The sequence below is a fragment of the Parasteatoda tepidariorum genome, chromosome 7 (genome assembly GCF_043381705.1).
Source record: "Parasteatoda tepidariorum isolate YZ-2023 chromosome 7, CAS_Ptep_4.0, whole genome shotgun sequence".
NCBI classification, from domain to species: domain Eukaryota; kingdom Metazoa; phylum Arthropoda; class Arachnida; order Araneae; family Theridiidae; genus Parasteatoda; species Parasteatoda tepidariorum.
The window spans coordinates 60,682,773-60,708,604 of NC_092210.1; the positions used below are offsets into that span (position 1 = coordinate 60,682,773).

A 25,832-nucleotide genomic window follows, 5' to 3' on the forward strand; every position below is an offset into this window, starting at 1 on the left:
TCTTGACACTTCTCAAGTTTTTAACATGAGAAGTAGCCGAAATTTGAAAAATATAGTTCTAGTATATTATACCATATCCATTACCTATTTTTTTTTAAACACTAGATTGCCTAAGGAAGTCATTTTGACTGCTTTTAATTTCAATTAGAAAAACAATGATGCATATAATGACACAATTTCTTAGAATTTTGTACAACATATAATTTTTTTATTGTTAATATTTACTAATAACTCGTTATATAACTGTAAATAATACAAAAAATATTAAAAATTAATTTTAAACAAATTTCTTTACACATTATTTATTCTTTTACAATCCAGTCATTTTGATTGCTTTTGGGCAATATAGGTATATACTAGAGTGCCTGTATTGAAAAAAGTGATGACAATATCCAAGAGCGCATGCGCTGCCGTCATATTTTTGTCCAATGGGGGTTGCCAGATGATACACCGAAATTAGCGCCACTCGCTCATTTGGTGTTATTCTGAAGGTTCTGTTATTCTAAGAGTATATACTAAAGTATCAACAATATAAACTTTAAGATTGGAAAAACATGATATTACAGATTTTTTAAGAAACATTGTCTAGCATCTGAAATTGTTAAAAAATTAACGTCAATGAAAAAAAAATGACTTATGAAAAGACTTCAGCTTTTAATAAATGCCTTAAATAAAATATAAAAATTAATAATGATTATGCAATTTATTTCAGAAATAATAATTAATAAAACAAATTACATAATTTATTATTATTTATTACTTTTTCAGGAAAAAATTATCGCATATTCACCTGAAAAGGTATTGTTTATTTCAACAAATTGTAAACAAAAATTTCCATAATTAGTTGAAATTTAAAACAAACTAGCATTTTATACAGTTGGTAACGAAAAGTAAACAAACGCTATTTTGTAACGCGCATTGTAACATTGTAACGCGCCAGTATGTCAAGTAATATCGCCAAACTCTGCACTTCTGAAGTTTTCATAAAAAGATGCTCAAATCTTAAAATTTATAAGTAATTTAGATAGAAATGATGTGTATTAAAAGTAAATACATTTATTCTTATCTAACCATTAGTTATTTCATCACCTTGTTCTCTTTACAATGAGATAAACATAACTTTATATGCACGCAAGTAAGTGATAATAAGGATAAATTCGAATAACTAACAACTATCCAAATTTTCAGCCATAATTTTAACATTTACTGTAACTGTGAAGTTTCTTATTGAAAAAAAGTAAGTAATGAACTTATTACATGCATTTATTAATACAGAACATAAATTTTTTGAGTCAGATAATTTTCACTCCGCGTAATTCCAATGGCGAATTTTCTTTCCACCAATCAGGAATCGTTTCTCCCTTGCCCACACTCTTTTACTCTTAGGCACTCTAGTATATACTAAATTTCAGTCTTTCTAGTGTTAACTAAGCCCAAAAAAGATTGACATTAACTATAAAATTAAAAACAGCCATATTAGTAAGGCTGATTACTCATTATTGGAGCTAGATAGAATTTTTTTTCCGTGTCAATCTCAAAAAAATAAATAAATAAATAAAAATAAAAATAATAAAAAAAAAGGAACGATAGTAGATCAAAGCAATCAAACAAGGGTATGAACTTTTCTGTCAATTTCGGCATTTGCATAAAGAAAAAGCCTTGAAAAACATGAAGCCAAGACGCTTAGCGGGAATGACAAAAGCTGGCAAGATACCAAACAGCTTGGAGAGATGAACATGTTTAGCCAAATGTTAGCTGCGTTTTAAAAGTAGACACAATATAACAAATAAGCGCACGAGTTAGGTTAAATAAACTTTAGATGACTTTAGAGGTAGATGAAATTGTTTTTATGGCCGCATTAAAACAAAAGATAAAAGAAACAAGTATTATTCCCCAGAGCGTGATTTGATTAAATTATGGATAGCCAATCCGTCGCACGCGTACCACAGAGAGGCACGGCAGGAATTTAACAGTGGGATGTGAAGACTTATTTATAAATTAGACTTTTAAATGTCACATTAAGTTTATAATTATTTAAAATTAAATGCTCTCAGTTGCACCTTTTTTTATATAAAGAGAGAGACCGCTCTGTTGAAAGTGTGGCACTCATCATAACTATTTGATTTCAGGTTTCGTGGCCATCTTCCCTAAAAGATGTGCTACCCCCGGATTAAATCTTCACAGTTAACTGCCACAGCAAGGAAACTACAAACACTCGAGAAAAAATAGAAAAAAGAATCCCTGATTTTATCGAATTACCCTGATTTTTGTAACTTGTAGCAAACATTTAATTTCCAACTATTAATTCAAACTATTAATTTCATTTTTAGTTATGCCTCATTCTTAAATATACTACAAAACACTTACATTTTGGAGTTTGAAACAAACAATTTTTTTTAAAAAATAATTATAATAAGGCCAATTTTTTTGGGAAAAAATATTGAATTGTTGGATACCTCGAGCTCGAATTGTCCCTGGTTTTTAGGTACTTAATTGAAATTCCCTGATTTTTGCAAATTGATAAAATTCCTTGATGTTTCCTTGTTCTCCCTGATTTCCTTGTTCTGAAACCACCGTATATAACTTGAATATATAAATGAAAAGCATAGTTGTCTCTAAAGATGATAGATGTCCCTAACTTGAATATGTAACTTAGCATATTCAAGTCAATTATAAAAATTTAAAAAAACAACGGTATTTTCATCATTTTTCAGGAATATTTTAAGATTTTTAAGAAAAAGAAATGTTAATGAATAATAAAATAAATAAAATTATAATAAATTATTTTTCAAATTTAAAATGAACTTATTAATAGAGCCATTTAATGCTAACGACTTTCAGAATTTATAATTTTTTTAAACAGGTTTTTTAATAAATATGAATAACATGGTTTTTCTGTACTTACATTCGGTACTAAGGTATTTAAGATATAAATACATATTTATAAAGTATTTTTGTCTATAATATCAATTATTCGTATGCGTCACGTGCAGGAGAAACCATTGGAATTGTTCAAACGTCTTTTCTTCTTTCCCTATAAATAAAGGTTTATTTTCTCCCATCAGCTTTGTTCAAAAATAATTCGTTCGTTTAGATAAAAACTAAATAATATCCATCGATGAACATAATCTTAAATAAATGCGTAGTTCGATTCAGATCGAAAACATGAAACTGAATTCAACAACAACGAATGTGCATTTCTTTCTCTGTCACCACTCATAAATTCCGAAAATGGTTTGTTTTTAGGGGAAGGCAGACAAAATTAATTTCATTTAATAAATGTATTAATCAAAAAGTTTAACAAAAATAGCAAAAAAATGGCAACGTTATTTAAATGATGGTACAACAGCTTAAAAAAGGCTGAACTTAAAACACCGGATGCCAATATAAAAACATACTAGATACAATAATAATAATGCAATGCCATATTTTTAATTTAACTATTGTCTAACAGGTTTAAATGCCTCATTTCTTCCTGTGATAACTTTACCTCCAAGATCGCCATTTTATCACGTGTAACCCAGGTGTCTGTTTCCCACACAACATCCAGACATTAAAAAAGATCCGGGTCGTTAAACTTCATAAAGTGGAAAATAATTTTTAAAGTGGCTTTTCTGATGAATTAAAAAGGGACTTTTTATTAAAATTGTAGCAGGTTCGCAAATATACGTACTGAATAAAACGTGAAAAGTCTCACAAATCCGGCACCCTATTCTCGGGCCTCATGCTAAGATTCTCCGAAGAAAAAAGTATTATTGTACAGCTACTGAACTGAAGACCAAGATTTGACTGAAAAGACAGTTCTGTTTTAAGCAAAGACTGAAAACTATCATTTTAATTTTACCTATACGCAGTTAAACAAGCGTTTAATATACCGAGAAGGTAGATACTAAGACAATTCGCTCGTATAACTAGACAAGCAACATTAAAAACTAAAAATGTACAAAAATTAACTTCATTTAAAAAAGGGTTACAGTTCATTAGTTATTTCAACTGAATTTAATACCTTTCTGAATTTTATGAATTTCATGCCGTCAACATGCCTGGCAATACCTAATGATTCCATTTTTTTTTTTTAAAAAAAGCGCATTCTAGACAAACTAACTCTATATCTTAAGAAGTGTATGTTGGTGATTTGATTTTCTGCTCAATTACTGCCACATTGTGCTTTTTACAAACGCTGAAATTCATAGTGACCGGTTCTATACAGGCTTGCTCAATACTTAAATATAATCTGAAGTAACATCTCAACTGGTTTTAACAAAACATCACTGGTTTCAACAAATAACACTGGTTTTAACAAAATATCATTTACCTGGTGACATGCCAGGTAAATGATATTTTGTTAAAACCAGTGTAAAATCATTTTAAAAAAGCTAAGGGTATTAATTAAACTTCAAACAAAAATTCATAATTTAATTGTATGATTTTACCTTTCTGTTGCAGCAGTTAACAATAAATTGTGGAATTTGCTGAGAATCACCCATATACTCTACATTGTGCAAGAATTTGCACTATTATAAATCCACAGTGACTTTCAAGTTATTTTATCTTAAACTAAATAAAAATAATTGCATATTATAATATCTTCTACTGCTCAGAACATATATTCCGCATTGTACGAGAATCCTCACCATTATAAATCCACTGTGAATTAAAGTTATTTTATTATGATATTTTTCTACTGCTCGGAATATATATTCCACATTATACGAGAATCCTCACCATTATAAATCCACTGCGAATTAAAGTCATTTTATTATGATATTTTTATACTGCTCGGAACTTATATTCCGCATTGTACGAGAATCCTCACCATTATAAATCCACTGTGAATTAAAGTTATTTTATCATAATATTTTTCTACTGCTCAGAACATATATTCCGCATTGTACGAGAATCCTCACCATTATAAATCCACTGTGAATTAAACTTATTTTATTATGATATTTTTCTACTGGTCAGAACATACACTCCGCATCGTGCGAGAATCTGCACTATTATAAATCCACAGTGACATTAAAATTATTTTATCTTAAATCAATTAAAACTATTTGCATATTATATTTCCCACAGCTCGGAACATATAACGCGAGTCCGCACTATTGTAATTCCACAGCGATTTAAGAATATTTCATTTTAAAGCAATTAAAATAAATAACTTAGGAACTTGGAAACTTTTGATGTTAGATTTGAAGTAATGTTAGAACTATTTTATTTCAAAACAACATCAAAGCTCATTTCCATACAGACAAGTTGTTGAAAGCGCAGGTGTTAGTTGAGGTCAATCATAAAACTCATTCTTTGTAGTCTTTGTCACCTGCTAGATTCAGAGGGTGTTTGAGCTCTACTCAAAACAGAGCGAATAGAATTTTTTTTTCTTTATATTACCTTGTTTTGTTTTGTAATTATATGTAACATTAAACCAAATTTTTAAAACATAAGAAAATTTTGGTTTGCATAAACCTAAATATTGTATTTGTCAAGTTCAATTACTTTTATATAATAAATTTTTAAGAAATCTTTTAAATTTAATTTAAACTTGGACCAAAATTTTTAAGTTACAGATCCCCTCGGACAGAAGAGTGAAATTTCTTAATTTCTATCCCTGGTAAAACTTTAAAAAAAAAAAAAAAAAAAAGGTGCCTCTAAAGTGGCACTTTTTCTTTGTCCATTCTATTAAATGACTGCTATAATCTATTGAAATCTACTATAATCTATCTCCTACAAGTCAACTATCTCAAGAATGAATTACAATCATTGATTACAAGTCCCACGAAATCACATGCAAGTTACTTGAAGAAAAAAAAATAATCATAAAGATAAGTCTATCCGCAGATAAAATTTTTACCTATACTGTTTTGTAAATAATAGTATTTTAACCTAACACATGTTTATTACCCGTGGGAAAAAAAACAGTTCATCGGTTAAATATAGAAAGTTAGAAGAGAAGAAACAATGAATAAATTGATGAATCATTCAAGTTACGAGACATGAACAATAATTCTTTTTTTAATAGTCAATAAATAGTGAAATATATTTTCAACTCATGTAACTAACACTCAAATACAATTATTTGTGTATATTTATATATATATATGAGTATATTTATTTGTGTATATATATATATATATTCACAAAATATCTTTTCATAAAAACGGGCCTTTCAAAAAATAATTTATCTTTTAATCGGACCCTTCACAAATTTGTTTATCTTCATTATTGTTTTGTTAATCGGATAAACCCTTTTACCGTGCTTCTAAAACTTGCCGATGATATGCTTCAACTTGAAAGGAAACATTGTGCAATTTAACATCTCATTAAGGTTGCAGCTAAATTTGCACCGCATCATGGTTTAAGACAGCCATATAATGGTTTAAAGTTCAATCGATTTTACCGAGAATGTACCATTATACTCAAGATCACCAGATTTATGCCCGTATAATTTTATCTTTTCTCGCATTTTTCATGATCTGAATTTTTAAGTATTTTCACTTTTGAAATACTTCACCTTCCTTCTACAATAATTCTGATTGTTCTTATCTCCCTTAACCTAGAGACAAAGTGTGTTGTCACACTTACCGTCATCTTCGTAAGCACTGCTTACAGCTGCGCTGCTTCCTCGATCTTTTAGCATAGGGAAAGATGGCCAGGAGTCTTGATGACACTGTATCATGCAGCACCATAGCCAGATGCACGTGAACACGAGCCACAGATTGTTTGACATCGCTTACACACACATCGACTCCTTCAGACTAGATAATGCCACCGGTTGGCGGTCCATAATAGAGAGCTTTCGGACGCTTCCATAGATACAAGACTGGAGATCCTAGAAAAGACAAAAAAAACAATTAAGTTATAAAACGAGCACGAAAAAATTAGCAATACCAATAAATACGTATATTAAATAGCATAATATTCAATAACAAGCACAGAACAATTATATCATCAACAACAAAAAATTCAAGTAATAAGTCATTGTTCAAAATTTGGCAGCTCCACAACGTTTTACAGTTAAGATTCGTGGTTAATGACTTCGATCATGGCGTGCTAATCTACCCAATAATTTCAACATGAACTGCAAGCTCTGGCGATTTTGTTCACCGCAGATGTGACAATGCGATGTCACTTTATGAGTATACACATTACACATAATAATTTAATGATTTCGAAAAGGGGGATTTTTAATGGAAGATCCCATGGAATTATAATTTTTTTTTAAAACCCTGAGGGCCTCTCTCAAATTATACATATTGTAAGCCAATTGGAAAATCTGGAGCATCGTTAATCGTTGCCGCTATTTTTAAATGCGATTTAAACATATATAAAGGACATATAGAGAGAATTAATGAGAACAGGAGCTCAAAAAAAATCTTTAAAGGCGAATGCCATGGTCAACAAAAACGGGGAAGGCTGATGAAGAGGTGGATGGATAAGGTAGAGAAGAATAAGATGAGGTGGAGAGAGATCTCAAGACCTTAAAAATAAAAAATTATGAAGCAAAAATACGAGACAAAAAGCCTTGGAATAGAATTGTTAGGGAGGTCATGGGTCCAACACAGATTGTAATACCAGGACGCAATCACCTTAAATAGATGTTCTAAGGCTGACAATAAATATCATTTCTTCCTCAACGAGCCTGATTTATCTCAGGCCGTTTGCAATGAACCCATATACTTTTAAGGTAACAAGTAAAATATTATTCATTGTTTAATTAATCAAAATCACTATACTTTCTTTATACAAAATGCATAGCAATAAGCCAAAAACAATTTCATCTAGTCGCTGGAATAGAAGATATTTAACTTTTCAGAGAAATGAACGAGAAAATTTCGAACTCAAATAACAGAAAAATTAACTAACAACATATATACATATATGCACATATATACAACATATAATCGCATAAGACAACACATATAAGAAAGGTGCCTAATATGTAATAGTTCCCTTTGCTGCACTGCTATTGTAGCTAGATGATAGAATCATATAAAACATATGTGAAGATTGCATGAAAGCGACAGTGAAAAAGCGTTCAAATGGCTTCTATTTCAATAGCCTTCAATTAACAGAAGACTTCTATTGGCTGTAAAGCGAGCATGATGGTTCTTAAAAAAAATACACCTTTTCTAGAGTTTTCAGATTGTTAAAATTTTTATTTATTTATTTATTTGAAATAGTTTAGCAAATCTTTTGAGTTTAGCAAATTTAACAGATCCCTAATAAATAATACGTAGCACCAGTCACATATTACGTTAGACATAATAATAAAGAATATAATAATAGTTATGTTCTTATCTTAATTTCTGAAGAACTGCTTCATGTTAGGAGCATTTTCCTTACGTCAAAACGTAATTCTACTAAATTTATTTTAATCACAAACATTCTCAAAACAAACCTGTTTAATATTACTTTTGATTTTGCTTCAAGAAACAAAATGATCCAACTCAACGGTTAACAATACAAAGTAATTAGTCGGGTAGACATACAATCAAATAAAAGGAATCAATTATTCTGAGAGCAGGGATTCTTTTTTTTTAAAAAAATGGTGCACATGTTTAACTCAATAACATTTAAAAATAAAAATATATAATTCAATAATTTAAATCAATCAACAGATTTCCCGCTTCTCTCAGCTTTTAAGTGCCTTCTATCATCCAGTCCAACTTTTTGTTTTATTTTCTTGTCTAGGATTTTTAGATTTGATATTCAGACAAGACGAAGTGTGACTTGCGTAAACACACTGTCTACTTCAAACGAATTGCAAATGATAGACTTCTTCTATCTTAGGTTGCAAGGAAAAGAGTGGCGACTGTTGTTGCGATCTCGGGAAAAATATTAATTAAAAGCCTCAATGGTTTTATCGAATGGGTGACACTAATTTAATTTTGAAACATCAAAATACGTTTTTGTGCGGACAAAAAGTAGGTTGTTTCATTTAACAGTTAAAGAATGTGATAGATATAGAATGCAAAAAGGATACTGATAGACGATATCAATCAAGGAATAATCACAATTACTCTGCAAATCAGTGAAATCCCTCCCAAAAAACTATTTTTAATTGGAATTTGAATTTAATATTTTTTTTTATTTGGTTATAAATAAACGCAAAATTAAATTCAAATAATCATGAAAACATTTCTAGCAAAAAATGTTTAAAACAGTCATTCACGAAGTTGGTCTAATTTTGCGTAACCATTATTTTTTTTTTTTTTTTTTTTTTTTAGTTGTTACTAATATTTCTACAAATATAATAATAAAATATGGCCATCATTCATAGCAAATATCAAAAATATGGCCATCAAATTTTTAAAAAAATTTAATGGAATTATTTATAACTGAAATGTTTCACGGATCAAAAACTTGATGTCTGTGAAATTATCAAGAGGATTAATAAAGAAATTAAAAGAATAGAAATCAGCATTTTTGCCGATATGAAAAGGGGGAAAAAAAGTATTGCTGAAAGCAATGTGGAAAAAACCCACTGAGACGGAGTTCCTTCCCCCAACCCGGTTATTTAAAATTAACAAATATTAATAACGAATAAACAATAGGGGCCGTTCAAAAAGTACGTACACAAAAATGGAGAAATTCTAATACCCTCCCCCCCTTCGTACATTACCGTACATAAGGTCTTACTCCCCCCCCCTTAGAGTAGGTACATTTTATTAGTCTACCCCGATTTTTCATAAAATTTAAAATAATTATGTTTTAAATAAAATTAAATATTTATTTAAAATAATTTATTCATTTAAATTATTTAAACAATAACACCCNACCCCCCCCCCCCCCCCTATCGCACGAAACCGAACAAAATAGCCCCTTCGGGATGTACGTACTTTTTGAGCGGCCCCATACTAATAACGAATAAACAACGCAAATAATTAATAAAATTTAAATTATGAAACAATAAAATTACGATGCAAAATCGAAGATCACATGAATGAATTATTTCAACTAATTACCACACCCAGCGTTATTTGATGTCTTATATTTATGAACAAATTATTTCATTTATTTAAAAAAAAAAAAAAAAGCAAAAAAGAAACTGAAGGATGTCATTTATTCAAAGAAATTTAATGTCATAACATTTTTCTGCGTGCATAAAGAGAAACTTATATGTAGAAAAAGGAATTAAGTTAAGCCCTGACTTCAGTTTAAAATTTTATTTCATTGTTACAGCTGGTAGAAACGACATAATTTTCAGTCAACAAGGTCACGGGTATAGCAAAACAAGCAAATAGAGCTCTTTCTTTTCTTTTTTCTGTTTCTTTCTTCTTTTTTTTCTTTCTTTTTCAATTCAGATAAATTTTAGTCTGGATTATCAGTTCTTCTGCAATCGTTATTTAGTTTCACCACTGCTGTTTTGGTTTATTTTTAACTGGGCGACGACTGAGCGTTAAAAAAAAAAGAAGAAGAAAACAATATACATTTTAAGACGAAAACTACTTTAAGGTGTAAGAAGATTGAGAGTAAAGGGTGGAGCTAAAAAGAAGGGAAGTTCTCTCACTGGCTATTGTTAAAATGCTTTGTTTAAATTATGAGGAAAGGACAAAATAAATATTTAGAAGTTTTCAGAAACTATATCGTAAGCATTCTTAAAATATCCTTTATTAGCTCAAAATATCTGAGTTTTTCCAGGAATAAACAACAAATTTGGAATGAAATTAATTTACCTTTCCAATAAAATTACATAGAATTACAAACCACTTTAGCATAGCCCTTTCATTAAACAATAATAGTATCACATCAGGGCATTTAATAGTTCCAAAATCGTCGGAAACTATAAAACCAAAAACTATAAAATAATATTTCCAAAAATACAATTTATTATGGAGAACAAATAATGGTTGACTGAATGAGGATGGTTCAATTTCAGAAATAAAAAAAAATGGCGCAGGCTGAAAGCACAGTTTACACATGCTAGTTTAAATAATTCCATGGAATGGTCTCGGCTTGACGTACAGTAGTAAACAATGTTCTAAAGTTTTCTACTGCACTTAAACAGCTCCATCTGTTGACAAACAGTATAACTAATAATGATGACAAATACCTAAGATTTCTAGATGAAAATCATTCTACCCATTTCTTCCTTTCTTTTTTTATTTATTTCTCAAGCTATCGCTTGCTTATTTTAAGTATACCTGATACAAAATACGAAATATTATTGAAAAGTAGCAATTACAGAAAATAATCACTATTTGATAAATTTGTTATAAATTTTATTAAAAGTTCTCGATATGAATCTATTTTTTAAAAAAGAAAAAACGTTTATGATCTTTCCGTAATAAGAATTAAATTGTAAAAAAAAAATATTACTAGAAAGTGGAAATAGCCAAAATTATTAATTAGAATAATTTTATAAACAATATTATTGAGATAAGAAAAATAACTTTAAGTTAAACTAAATAAATTTTTGTAAACTATGATTATTTAGGCAAAAGCAGTTCCAATGCCAACAATAAGTTGAAACACACTATACAAATTTGTGTTTCATCATTATACTGACAACACAACAAAAATTTCAAGTAGTAATTAAGAGTTTCTCAGAGAATTCCAGTAGTTTCCTGTTTCCAGAGAATGTTTTCAAACATTGATGTTTTCAAATGAGTAAACAAGGAAGAGAAATGTGGTAAAGCACACTTTAAATCAAAATACCATTGCCACTTATTGTTTTTGTAACTCGCTAGAATATAACGCTTATAAAAACAGGAAACAAAACCAAATTTATTACAACAGCAAATACATAACGATTTCACAAAATACCAAAAAATGAAAGCATTTATCGTGAACAAGACATTCTTTTTATAAGTCTATAAATATGAAAGAGAAAAAAATACGAACGCAACCCTAAAAAATGAATAACATTATTTTATTTCTTTGAAGAGTAAAACACGGGATCGAGGTTAACAAACTCTTACACAAATATTTACTTTACTTTTGAATGTTTACGTTTTGCTATGAAGATACGGAAAAAACTGCTAATAAAATAAAATAATTGTGTTCTTTTGATTTTTCCCTAGTAATTAACAAAAATACAGAATACATTGTTTTGGAAAAAGTTAATAAGTTAAGTTCCTTTAAAACTAATTTAATTTCATTAGTATAATTTATTTGGCAATTTTGAGAAACGGCAAAAACTATGCCCTTAATAAACTTTGTTCAGTATTTTGTCGCTTATGTCGAAGTATATTAACAATGTAGATTAAAATAATGTATAATAATCATAGGTTTTATTTAGCAGCTTTTTTTATAATAATGAGTATCGGATTTTTTTTAATAATTTTGTTTACCTCTTATTTACCCTTTCAAACACGATTCTACATTCTAAGAAACCCATACAGGAAGCAAAATTGAAGCAAGGCATTATACCGGAATAGCTAACTTCTCATGGCAAATTCTAAGAGTAAACCATTATGTTTTAAATGCGGGGACAAAATGGTCTCAAAACATATAATACAAATTATCGCAGGATAATTTGTTTAAGGATAATTTGTTAAAAAGTTTAAGCATGAACTGGGCCTCAAATTTGTTTAGCCATTTGCAGATAATTTGTTTGTGCGTAAAAGTGCCGTACTTAGTTTGCATTTTGATATTTTGAAGAAAAAAAATTTTTTTTATCATTTGAAACTTTATGGTTTATTCTAGGTTTACCTGATCTCATTTTTTTAAAAATTTAAATTACTTACGTAAAGTGAAACAGAATTTGTCATGAAGAGTTTCTCCCGCGGTATATCGTCCTCATAGTATATCAGTTCAGTTTTTCAAAAGAAGAAATTTGTGAAAGATCCGATTTTAAGAAAAAATAGTTTGTAAATTTAAGAAAAAATAGTTCGTAAAGGATGCGATTTTCCGAAGAATCAGTTATCGAACCCAAATTTTATTTAATTGACCTCTGATAGGTTTCGAGAAACGGACCACCGTCTCTTTCAACTAACTCATCACGATCAAGCACGACAATAATTCAGAAGGATCGGTCAGTTTCTGTGACCTATATTTATTTCCTTTTTTAAATGATAATAATAATAATCTTGTTTATCTCCTTCAACCCTTTAAATACGATTATACATTCTTAGAAACCCCAGTCAGTAAGCAAAATTGAAGAAAGGAAAAATATTTAAGGCTGTTTTTCGAAGGCTCCGACGTCATATGGAATTATGCTTTTTAGCGAATAATGCGTTTTTCGAAGGCTTCATCGTCATATGGAATTATGCTTTTTAGCGAATAATGCGTTTTTCGAAGGCTCCATCGTCATATGGAATTATGCTTTTTAGGGTATAATGTTCTGTTTTCATAACTGCTCTGAGTTTGCAACAGTCACTCATGGACTGCTGGGTCAAGTTCAGCCCGACTGTCTAAAGCCGGCGTTCTCTCTGCATATTCTGAAAACGGAGCAAAACGTCAAAATCGAGAAAAGCAGAAAAGCCAAAGTTTTGTAAAAATTGAAAGCGTTTGTCGTTTAATTTTCTAATATTTAAAAGTGCACTCTTAAAGCTGCATTATCTGAGCTCATAAAAATTTTAAAAACCCTGAAAATAAGGCAGTGATTTTGATTAAATTTCATCTAGGTGGAAAAAATTTCAATTTTTAACAAAAAAAAGGCAACTTTTTAAAATATTTTAAATTATTTGTCCATTCTAAAGCACAGATAATTCTCCACGGCAAGATTATAAAGTTTAAAATCATTGATTTGCTGTTCTAGTGTAAAGCACTTAAACTGTAGTTTTTTTTGTTTTTTTTTTAATTTTATTTTCCTTGGCGACAGATTTTGGAAAAACCATGAAGGCAGATATCATTTAGTGAGATTTTTAAATACATGGGAGGGGTCTGCTTAGAATAAATTTGGGTCCGTTAACGGACCCTTCACAAAATATCTTTTTATAAAAACGGACCCTTCACAAAATATCTTTTTATAAAAACGGACCCTTCACAAAATATTTTAACTTAAAAACGGACCCTTCACAAATTTGTTTATCTTCATTATTGTTTTGTTAATCAAATAAGGAAAGAAAGACAGATGTAAACTAACTAAATTTTGTCTTCGGCAGACGCTTCTTCCTTTATTCGTCCGAAATGAATATTCTGCGTTCAGCAGTATAGGCTGAATACCAAATATTTGTATGTTGCATCTCTAATTTAGTAGCAGCAATTGATTTTTATGTTTTAAAATTAAATTTTTTTTAGTATAATTTTACAGTGTTGAGCATAATCTTGTATCTCTTTACAATTTAAAAACTTCGTGAAAAAGTTTTTAGTAATAACAGGACCCTATTGCACAAATTCACAAAGCAGGACCCTGGTTGAAAGAATGTGACTTAAGGTTTATTTTATATTCACACATTACGAGTAATTTTTTCACAATTTTACACAATTACTCCCTACTTTCACAAAATGTAAGGACAGACCCCTGCATGGGAAATGCAAACAAGAAACTAAACAAGAACTAAAACAAGAAAGAAAATATTTAAGTTGTTTAACGTTTATTTTATATTCACACATTACGAGTAATTTTTTCACAATTTTACACAATTACTCCCTACTTTCACAAAATGTAAGGACAGACCCCTGCATGGGAAATGCAAACAAGAAACTAAACAAGAACTAAAACAAGAAAGAAAATATTTTAGTTGGGAGGAAGAAAAGGTACTTAAGGTAGTTAATGATTTTTTACGGATGAACGGCTAGAATGAAACATTGTTGCAGGAACAAAAGGTTAAATGACCAAACACAAGAGGTGAAAAGAAGGGGGGGGGAGAGAAAACCAGTTTACTTGGGTTGATCCGTACGAATGGAAAAGCGTCTGAAATATAAAAAAAAGGATTACAAAAGAATTTGAAATTGATCAAAAGCTAGTTAGTTCTAAGTTTATTTATTTACTTTTATTTCTTTATTTACTTTGATCGGAAGAGGTAAAGGGCAGAACCGAATAAATCTCTGCCAAGATCAAAGAAAAGTTCATCGGTATATCCGGTAGTGAAAGCGTAACCAAATTCCTGATAAGCGGTGAGCTGCGAAAGAAAAAGACATTCTGAAATTAAATAAACATCTGAGTAGAAAAATTTTATAAGACGGACCACTCTTTAAAAAAAGAGATGATTTATTTTTATTTATTTTAATTATCGCTAAAAGCGATTTCAGAGTATTATTTTTAATTAGACGGAGCTACATGAGAGCCGTCTGTCATTGTGGAAGTTACAAAATCTTCTGCCGGTTGGGGTGCTGACGCGCATGCGCGCCAACAACATCAATATGACAGACGACATAGAATGAAATAAAAAGAAAAAAAAAAGTTTAGCGCTGAAAGGTCAGTGACTTTTTGGATACGTAAATAGAAGATTTCGCTGGCAGTCCTATTCTTTCGTGGTAGTTTTAAATCATAAAAAAGCGCAGAAGAGGAATCAGAATGAAAAAGAAAACCGATTAAAAATTGTTCTAACATGAATGTACACTTAACAGACTTCGGGAGACCTAAATTAATGTAACAAATATCAAAGAAAAAATTCTGGTCGTCGACCCCATACCAGAAAGTATGATTTTATAAACACCTTCATTTAATTATCAGGGGTCAGTCCAGGCATTTAGTGAAAGGTCCTTTCTGTAAAATTGTGAAAAAATTACTCGTAACTTGTGAATATAAAATAAACGTTAAGTCACATTCTTTCAACCAGGGTCCTGCTTTTGTGAATTTCTGCAAATAGGGTCCTGTTATTGCAAAAAAAACTTTTTCAAGGAGCTTTTAAATTGTAAAGACATACAAGATTATGCTCAGCACTGCAAAATAATAATTAAAAAAATTAAATTTTAAAAAATAAACAGCAATTGCTGCTACTAAATTAGAGACGCAACATACAAATATTTGGTATTCAGCCTATACTGCTGGACGCAGAATTTTCATTTAGAACGAATAAAGGAAGAAGCGTATGCCGAAGAAAAAACTTAGTTCGTTTACATCTGTCTTTCTCCCCCCCCCCTTCCTAGGGTTTATTTGATTAAGAAAACAATAATGAAGATAAAAATATTTGTGAAGGGTCCGTTTTTAGGTTAAAATATTTTGTGAAGGGTTCGTTTTTATGAAAAGATATTTTGTGAAGGGTCCGTTAACGGACCCAAATTTCTTCTAAACTGACCCCTGATTATAAATTAAACAACATTAAACAATTCACCTATTTTCGGACTTATAAATTCACTATTCCCACTAACGGATTCTGGTCTCTACATCATTCTCTTTTTTTTTTTATTAGAGAGATTTAGCATTTTCACGTAATAGTGTTTAGCAGAAGTTTTGTTCCGAATTAAGACTAAAATACTTCAGGTCAGTAGATAATTCAGTGTAAGTATGTAAGTTGACGTGAGAGATAATACGTTAAAGTGCTGAATTTCTCTATAAAATGATTTCGTAAGGAATTGAACAAAATGAAGGCAAAAAAAGGAAGTCAATTTTCAAGGAAACATTAAATGACGTATGATTATAAAATTAAAAAGCAACTCATATGAACAAGCATGGGGAGAGGTATGAAAATCTTTTTGTTATAAACCAGGTATGATGCTTAAGATTTTACCCACCAAGAAAAATTTTAATTATTATTTTATTAATTAATTTATTCATTTTCAATTTTGAAACTTGAAATTGTATTAGAATAAAACCAACCAGAACATCTCATTAACACACGCGAAAATTATCAGTCTTTCCTTTATTATCTTTTATCTAAAGTTTATTATTAATTTTTCATGCTTAGGTTCTTATTTTATTTTTTCAATTAAAACAGTTATTTAATTCATTTATTTAAATTTTAAATTACTACAAATTAATTTCATTACTTAATTTAATTATTTCTATTTGTTGATTTTAACCTTTGAAAGTTTTTTTTTTTACAATTCTAAATTAACACAAGTTTACCTTGATATTAATTCCAATGTCAATAGTGTTGCTAACGATCATTATCATTTTTAAAAACACATGAAAATTATTATTATCAGTTTAGTCTGACATAGTCAGAATAATTGCATCGATTAAATTCAAGTTATTCAGCAATGGTGAAATATTTGTTCAGAATAAATCCTGAATAAATAATAGAATTAGAATTAATTCTGAATACAGAACCCAATTAACCCTGAAAGAGCTCTGAAAAAACACCCAGTAGGATGGAATTTTTTTTAATATTATTATTTATAGCCCTGGGCCATAGCTTTACACAGCTTTGCATACTGATTAATTCGTCAAGATATCAAAGACAAATATTCTCTTAACAATTTGATTACAATAAAAAAAGAAACGTTAAAACAAGGGAAGAAAAATATTAAATAAAGTGATAGCTTAATCCGTTAGTTTATATAATTCTGAATTAAATAGAAAGGATATTGACCTGACACAAATATATTAACGCTACTCATGCTTAAAAATAATAAATTCCTGATATTCAATCGGAGGATTTTTTTTATTTTATTTAAAGATTGATAGTTATAAGCTCATATTTTGAGATTTTATAAAGAAACAAAAACATATTGAATAATAATTGAGCGACTACGAAGGGAGGGGAGGGGTTAGCGTAAGTCTCCAGACAGAGATCTGTGAATGAACCGTCTGGAGTAGTAAGAGGGTATAAGAGTAACGTGCGCGGTCAACGACTTTATAAAACCGACCTTCGGTTACGAAGAATGTTGAAAATGAGTGAAATAGCGACTAATTGCTTTCATTCACACTTGTTTCTGAATAACGATGATAAACGCTAAATATAAATCTCACGATTTACATGAAAACTAATTGGGGATGGGTAAAATATTCGAACCTATTCTCATCAGAGCTCGACTTAAAAAGGGGTTTTAATTACATAATACAATTTTTATTACTCACTTACGTCGATCGGTACAGATAACGTTCGATTGTTATGCTCACATTAATAGTCCCCTAATTTTGACCACAACCCAGAAGCCGGTATTCCCGCATGTATCCAGAGCATTGCGTACATTACAGGTAGTAGTTAACCCTTTGACGCAGATGGTACATCGGTGTCACTTCTGCATTTTTTTTTTCTGATAATAATTATAAGAGAAAATATACTTTCTATATTTTTTTTGCCATAAATAATAGTCCAATAGCAGGGGTCTGTTTAGAAGAAATTTGGATCCGTTAACGGACTCTTCACAAAATATCTTTTCATAAAAACGGACCCTTCACAAAATGATTTTTCTTTTAATCGGACCCTTCAAAAATTTGTTAATCTTCATTATTATTTTTTTAATCGAATAAATCCTTTCCAGGGCAGAAAACAAGAAAGATGGATGTAAACGAATTAAGTTTTATCTTCGGCAGACGATTCTTCCATTATTCGTCCGAAATGAATATTCTGCGTTCAGCAGTATAGGCTAAATACCAAATATTTGTATGTTGCATCTCTAATTTAGTAGCTGCAATTGCTGTTTATTTTTTAAAATTTAATTTTTTTAATTATAATTTTACAGTGTTGAGCATAATCTTGTGTGTCTTTACAATTTAAAAACTCCCTGAGAAAGTTTTTTTGCAATAACAGGACCCTATTTGCATAAATTCACAAAAGCAAGACCCTGGTTGACAGAATGTGACTTAACTTTTATTTTATATTCACAAGTTACGAGTAATTTTTTCACAATTTTACAAAAACGGACCTGTCACAAAATGTCTGGACAGACCCCTGAATAATAACAAAAAAATCGGTTAGGTTATCGGAATTATATTTGCACTAAAATATAAAATTCAAAAATAGAAGTAGTTAGAAATTTTTTTTTTCTCCCCTTTATTCGGTTTCAAAAGTTTATCGATACTTGATCTTGTAAATTAAAAAAAATTCAATAATCAATAAGTTTCTCTTAGATCTAAATAAGTACAAATTTGAAAAATTATTGTTTGGTAGTGAGCCGTGTTTGGAATATTTTATCTTTGACGCAGAAAAAGATACCGGCATTTCATGCTACATTTCATAACCATAAAATTATTAAAATGCTGAAATATAGTATTTTTCACTTATTTTGCCCTGAATTAATACAAAAATAATGCAAAAATATATTTAGTAAAAATTCTGCGTCAAGAGGTTATTCACTACAGACATTGAACGCTCTCCTAAAAATTTAAAATCTAGTGACTAATAAAAAGTCACAAATCAGTCAGCAAAAAAAAAAAAAAAAAAAAAAAAAAAAAAAAAAAAAAAAAAAAAAAAAACCCTCAAACTAGTAATATTTCCTTACTTATTTTCTTTCGGTTTATTTTTAAAAACTTGACTTAAGACTTTATTGAGTTAAGCACTTTTCAGTTAAGAAATTCAACAATGTTATACCAAATAATTAAAAAAAAAAAAAAAAAAAAAAAAAAAAAAAAAAAAAAAAAACTAATTAAATATTCATTACGCGTAATATAAAAACCAGGCATATCAAACCATAATATAAAAACCAGGTAGACCGTGATACGTACCAAATCGTAATATAAAAACCAGACACAAAACATCTTCACTAAGGGAAGCAAGCCCTGCTCGCTGCGCTCGCCAACTCTCTAAAATGCTTTCGCAGTTCGTTTCGGAATGTTACGACATTATACACTTGTTTTCTTTTTTTTCCTCCTTCTAGTTCAAAATGAATGATAGCACTTCTTTTATTTAAAATGCGGTTCAACAGATATGCAACCTAAGCTTCCAGTGAAACGTTTGATTTTGATCCATTTCTATCAATTTGTATACATTACGATTAAATGAATATACACTTCCATGCTTGATGGAAATTGCTTCGAAACAAATAGTTCATAGTAAACCTGAAAGTAACCACTAGCCACTCGTCACGTGGCAAGTCAATAAAAAAAAGTGCGACCTAAAATTAAATTAACACATCACTTTTTCTGATCGTTTTTTTCTTCGCTCCTTCCTTTCCTTATGAAATTCGGAGCTCATTGCTAAATATGTTTTCATGTTAACCTTAGTCATTTTAAGAATAAGTCTAATAAAAATTGTTTATCAAACATAAAATATGGGCTGTACAAACGAAGTAAACTAAACGTCACCACAATTTAAAAAACGTTATTATAGCACAGAATTAATTCTAACAGCTTTAAGTAATATAGATATTGGTGGCTTTTCACTCAATCGCGTAAAATATGCATAAAGTAAGTCGTGGTTTATTCAAATACAATAATATCATAAACGTTTTATTTCATCTATAAATTTTTTTCTACTGCATAATGTTGGCCATTAAAAATAGAGCGAGTGTGTTGTGGTGCATAACTTAGCCCAAGAATCTACAATAAACAGCAGCAGTAATTAATCCCCAACAAATCCCTTTTTCAAGGGAAAAGTGTGAGAAAAATTATCGTTCAGACATTTAGAACATTTTAAAGGCAAATAACGATAAAAATAAATAATTAAAAGGCAGGTCAAAACATAGTAAGATCAATTAACTTATCACAATTTGTTGTTTATCAATAATATGTCTAGGATCATTAATTTCTAAGAAAGTCTCCTTCAAATCCCTTTTCCCTTTCACAAATTCATTTTTCAAGGGAACACAAATCCTTTTTTCCAAGGGAAAAGTGTGAGAAAAATTATCGTTCAGACAATTTAAAACATTTTAAAGGCAAATAACGATAAAAATAAATAATTAAAAGGCAGGTCAAAACATAGTAAGATCAATTAACTTATCACAATTTGTTGTTTATCAATAATATGTCTAGGATCATTAATTTCTAAGAAAAGTCTCCTTCTAATCCCTTTTCCCTTTCACAAATTCCTTTTTCAAGGGAACACAAATCCTTTTTTCAAGGGAAAAGTGTGAGAAAAATTATCGTTCAGACATTTAGAACATTTTAAAGGCAAATAACGATAAAAATAAATAATTAAAAGGCAGGTCAAAACATAGTAAGATCAATTAACTTATCACAATTTGTTGTTTATCAATAATACGTCTAGGATTATTAATTTCTAAGAAAAGTCTCCTTCAAATCCCTTTTCCCTTTCACAAATCCCTTTTTCCAGGGAAAAGTGTGGGGAAAATTATCGTTCAGACATTTAGAACATTTTAAAGGCAAATAACAATAAAAAAAATAATTAAAAGGCAGGTCAAAACATAGTTAGATCAATTAACTTATCACAATTTGTTGTTTATCAATAAAACGTCTAGGATCATTAATTTCCAAGAAAGTATAATTTCTAGGATTAAAAAAAATTAAAAACATTCATGTTTCGAAAGGAAAATAAGTTAACAAGCATAATTTTGCAAACGTTTATTCAAATTTTAATTAGAAACAGATTCTCTTGATTTTATAAAAATAAACTTTCTATTTTAATTATTATTTAGTTAATCAAGGCACAGAAATATTTTTATTCATCTGAAATATTTTTATGGCTCAGAATGCGATATTTAAATTTTCTATTTTTTTAGGAATACCAATGTACTGGATTTTACATATATTTGTACAACGAAACATTATTCTCTACCAAAACAGCAGGCATGAACCATTCTTGAACTAACTGATCTCTACTGCCGAAAGTGACTGATTCAAAATCGGAATATACAGTATGCAACAAAGCAAGCACCCTGAGTAACACTAAATAAACATTTTTTTACCCCTTTTTTTGTGACGAATTTGGACTCTTGATCCTCAAAATATGAGGGTAACCGCAATCTGAAAAACAACGGTTATTTTACATGCATACAACAAAAGAGATATCTTAAATTTATATTTATCCTAAAAGTTAACATTATAATTCAGAAAACGAAATTTGTTATTAATATAAGATAAGATAAATATCATGTTTGTTGAAATTATAATCAGGGGTCTGTCCAGACATTTTGTGAAAGGTTCGTTTTTCGTGAAATTGTGAAAAAATTACTCACATTCTTTCAAACAGGGTCCGTTTTTATGAATTTGTGCAAATAGGGTCCGTTATTACAAAAAAAAAAAATTTCAAGGAGTTTTTAAATTGTATAGACATACAAGATTATGCACAACACTGTAAAATTGTAATTAAAAAAATTAAATTTTAAAAAATAAACAACAATTGCTCCTTCTAAATTAGAGATGCAACATACAAATATTTGGTATTTAGCGTATACCCATCTAGGAGGTATTGATACTGCTGAACGCAGAATATTAATTTCGGACGAATAATGGAAGAATCGTCTGCCGAAGACAAAACTTAATTCGTTTACATCCATCTTTCTTGTTTTCTGCCCTGGAAAGGGTTTATTCGATTAACAAAATAATAATGAAGATAAACAAATTTGTGAAGGGTCCGATTAAAAGAAAAATCATTTTGTGAAGGGTCCGTTTTTAAGTTAAAATATTTTGTGAAGGGTCCGTTTTTATGAAAAGATATTTTGTGAAGGGTCCGTTAACGGACCCAAATTTCTTCTAAACAGACCCCTGATAATCATATTTGGAATTCAATTTTGAAATTATAATTTATTTATTTCATTTATATATTGGACTTGCGAAATTTTCTTTTCTTGTCCTTTAGCTTATTTGTACTAATTCATAAGTAATTATATTTCACTGCAAACTTATTGCATAAATAGAACTTTCATACGAAACAATTACATTCTGATACTAAAAAAGAAGAAACATTTTTCTTCTTCTCTGATACTAAAAAAGAAGAAACATTTTTCTTCATTTCCATTAATATTTTAGACAGTTCAGAGGTCAAATTAAAAGGCTCTAAGTGCCACAGTATGCGCATCCCCGACTTAGAGCAACACAGCAAACAAGGAAAAACTAACTTCAAAAAAAGCATTCCCCTTTAAAATTAGATCAATGAATTGGATTTATCTTTAAAAAAAAAACACACACACACACACACTCACAAAAAAAGAGTGAAATGAATCTTGAAACAAAAAAAACGTAATAAAACAGATCAAAATGTTGATCACATATAAATTGACGGAGGAAAAAAAAAGAAATTTGTAATCTTCATCAAATGAAATAAGTTAAAAGCGATAAAGAATAGGGGGCTAGGGCTTCAGAATAAACCGGATGTCTACTTAAAATGCGTAGCGTAACAATACAAACTAGATATACCTTTTTGATATCTTATCAACTAAAATTTGAAGAGAAAGACGTGTTCTGCAGTTTAAATTAATCATCAAAAGAAAAGCGCTCCGTCAGTCAACTCATCACAAAATCAATGCCCCTTCATAAAAATCATAAATAAAAAAAAGGCAGCAGCAAAATGACTGAGCTTGACATAAATATTGGGTAATGATAACGGGGCGCCATAAGGGGGCTTACCTGTAAGGTCAACGACCTCCTGTTTATCTTATTTTTCACTGCACCTAGACAATTCAATCCGAACGGATTTGATAGGTATGAGGTAAATCAGAAGCTTCACTTAATACACATCGCTTCGTTGAACAGAAGGGAGAAAAAAAAATTTATAAAAGAATAATAGATATTTTACACGAAAAGATCTCACTACATCGCATAATGGAATAAAAAGGACTCACGGATAGTTGGTTATATATTTACATCTGAAATAAAATTATTTCAGATATCTGTAAAAGTAAAATAAAAAACAGTTGGTACGTGGGATCGGAATTGAAAGAGATCCAACAAAATGCAATTTAACAGATTGATGCTTAAACGATGAATTTGTTTCTTTTTAGTAATTGTATTAGTTAATTGATTTATTGTTGCAACAAGATCTACGCAATAAATTTAAACTTACTGTTATTGTTTTGTCTCTTTACACACAGGTTATTAGCATTCTTCCAGCATAAATAGTCAATATTTATTTTAAATTGAATATCACGTAACCGCTAACATGAAAAGGAAAATGTTCAGAAAATTATACGAAATAATATGAATTTCACGATAACTAATGCGTAATACACTAAATATTTTACACACAGGGAATTTTAGGGATTTTTATAATAAAAATAATAAAAAAAACTATATTAAACAAATAATAACTACAACAACTATAAAGTTAATTTCGCTGCAATATTTAATAATGATAGACAGTTTGACAAACTGGAAGTTTTTCTTGAGATTAATATATTTTTGATTTCGTAATTTTTAATAATATATAATTATTTCGTTATAAATAGTAATAATTTTTTCTTAATTAATTTAAAAATTGAGAATTAAGAATAAAAAAATTTAGAACATTAAATAAAGAAAAATAAAAACTGTAAATTCATTACTATACATGAGGTTTTGTTTTATGATTTAATAATAATACTTTTAAAATACCCAAGCAAGCTATAAACAATGTAAAGAATGTAATTTAATAGAGATTTCTTTGCAGCAATTTTCAAAATTTTAAGAAATTTTCTAAAATGTATAAAATTTAGGAAAATGTTTGATTAAACCAGTAGAGTCTGGCAAATTTACTGGAAAATCCGGTAAATTTGGCAGCTATTTTTCTATGATGCATAGCATTTGCGATATTTTTACACAATTTATGCATAAATAAATTTTAACGATATTTAGATCCCTGCAGTTTACGGTAATCACAGTAATGTGATTACACATTTGATTTTTTTTTAAAAATTTGAAGTGACAGTTTTAAAACTATGTCTCCTATTATCTTCCTCCAACTAGAAATGTAATTAATGGCACCACATCTGATAGAGTTTTAAGATAATTGTTTAAAATAAGCCATTAGCAAATTAAGTAAAATTACCAATTTCTTATTTTAAAGATTTTTTTTTCTTTTGCAAATTTAGCAGGAATTTACATACGTTTCAGCTTATTTGACGAAAATTTTCAGAAAATACAAATTTTCAGGCATTTTAAACCACAGTTTAAGTGAATTCCAGCAACTTTTAGTTAAACTAGAGCTGTTTATTTTCTGAAGGACTGTGGTTTTCAACGCTGGTAACAATGTAAAAATTCATTTAAATAAAACTGTTCTACTAGAGCAGTGGTTCCCAAACTTATGACTTTTGTGTACCCTTTCTAAATTTTTATTAACGCTGTGTACCACTAATTTAAAAAAATGAATGTATTTTTTTAAAAATATGTTTATTTTTCTTGTTTGGTACTAAGTTTTGTTAATAAGTTTATTTGCATCAGTGTGAAGGATGATATTGTTTTTGCTGTGATAAAAAAATTGCACAAAAGTTAAAAATCACAACTGGCTGTTGACACCACTAATTATTCTGCAAAAAATAGCCAACAGAAAAATACATAATCGTAAATTTTCATGTCTACCTTTGTTTTTAAATAAAATTTTTTGAAATTTTCGTTTGGTGCAAGATATTTCGCATAAGAACGCGTACCTCCGCTAAGCTGTTCCCGTACCCCTGGGGGTACGCGTACCACACTTTGGGAAACACTGTACTAGAGCAGTGGTTCCTGAACTTTTTTGTCTCGTAGACCCCTTGCCATGTTTTTCAGTTTTGGATAGACCCCCTATTTACCTGATATTGATTTTCTGTAAATTCATCAACTTCAAATGTATTTTTGACAGCTGGTATAGTGCTACTCACTGTGAAAGATTTGAGTTTCTAACTGTAGTGAGAAAAACTTAAGAAAAAACACATGTTAATTTTATACATTTATTAATAAAATTCAAACAAATTTACCGCGGAAAAATACTTTTTTGTTACAAAATAAAACCTTACACGCAGAGAAAATAAAAGCGTACGCGGGCGGAGCTGCAGGCAACTGCTAGTTTATAATAATTCAGTTTAATATATCAGAAAATAATCCTAACAGGGGTCTGTCCAGACATTTTGTGAAAGGTCCGTTTTTCGTGAAATTGTGAAAAAATTACTCACATTCTTTCAACCAGGGTCCGCTTTTATGAATTTGTGCAAATAGGGTCCGTTATTGCAAAAAAAAACTTTTTCAAGGAGTTTTTAAATTGTAAAGACAT

The 25,832-nt window shown here is 29.5% G+C and overlaps 1 protein-coding gene across 4 annotated transcripts in view; it reads right to left on the reverse strand.

Annotated features, from left to right (window-relative positions):
- LOC107443324 (insulin-like peptide receptor) overlaps positions 1–25,832 on the reverse strand; it is a 142,248-nt gene that overhangs the window by 65,572 nt on the left and 50,844 nt on the right. For 3 of the 4 annotated variants that reach the window (XM_016057147.3, XM_016057149.3, XM_016057146.3), the window contains exon 2: positions 6,583–6,829. In XM_016057147.3, the coding sequence (XP_015912633.1) occupies positions 6,583–6,727 (145 nt within the window). In that variant the 5' untranslated portion in view covers positions 6,728–6,829. Of the gene's footprint in view, positions 1–6,582; positions 6,830–14,877; positions 15,009–25,832 lie in introns of all 4 variants that reach the window. The other variant, XM_016057148.3, reaches the window with a different exon arrangement.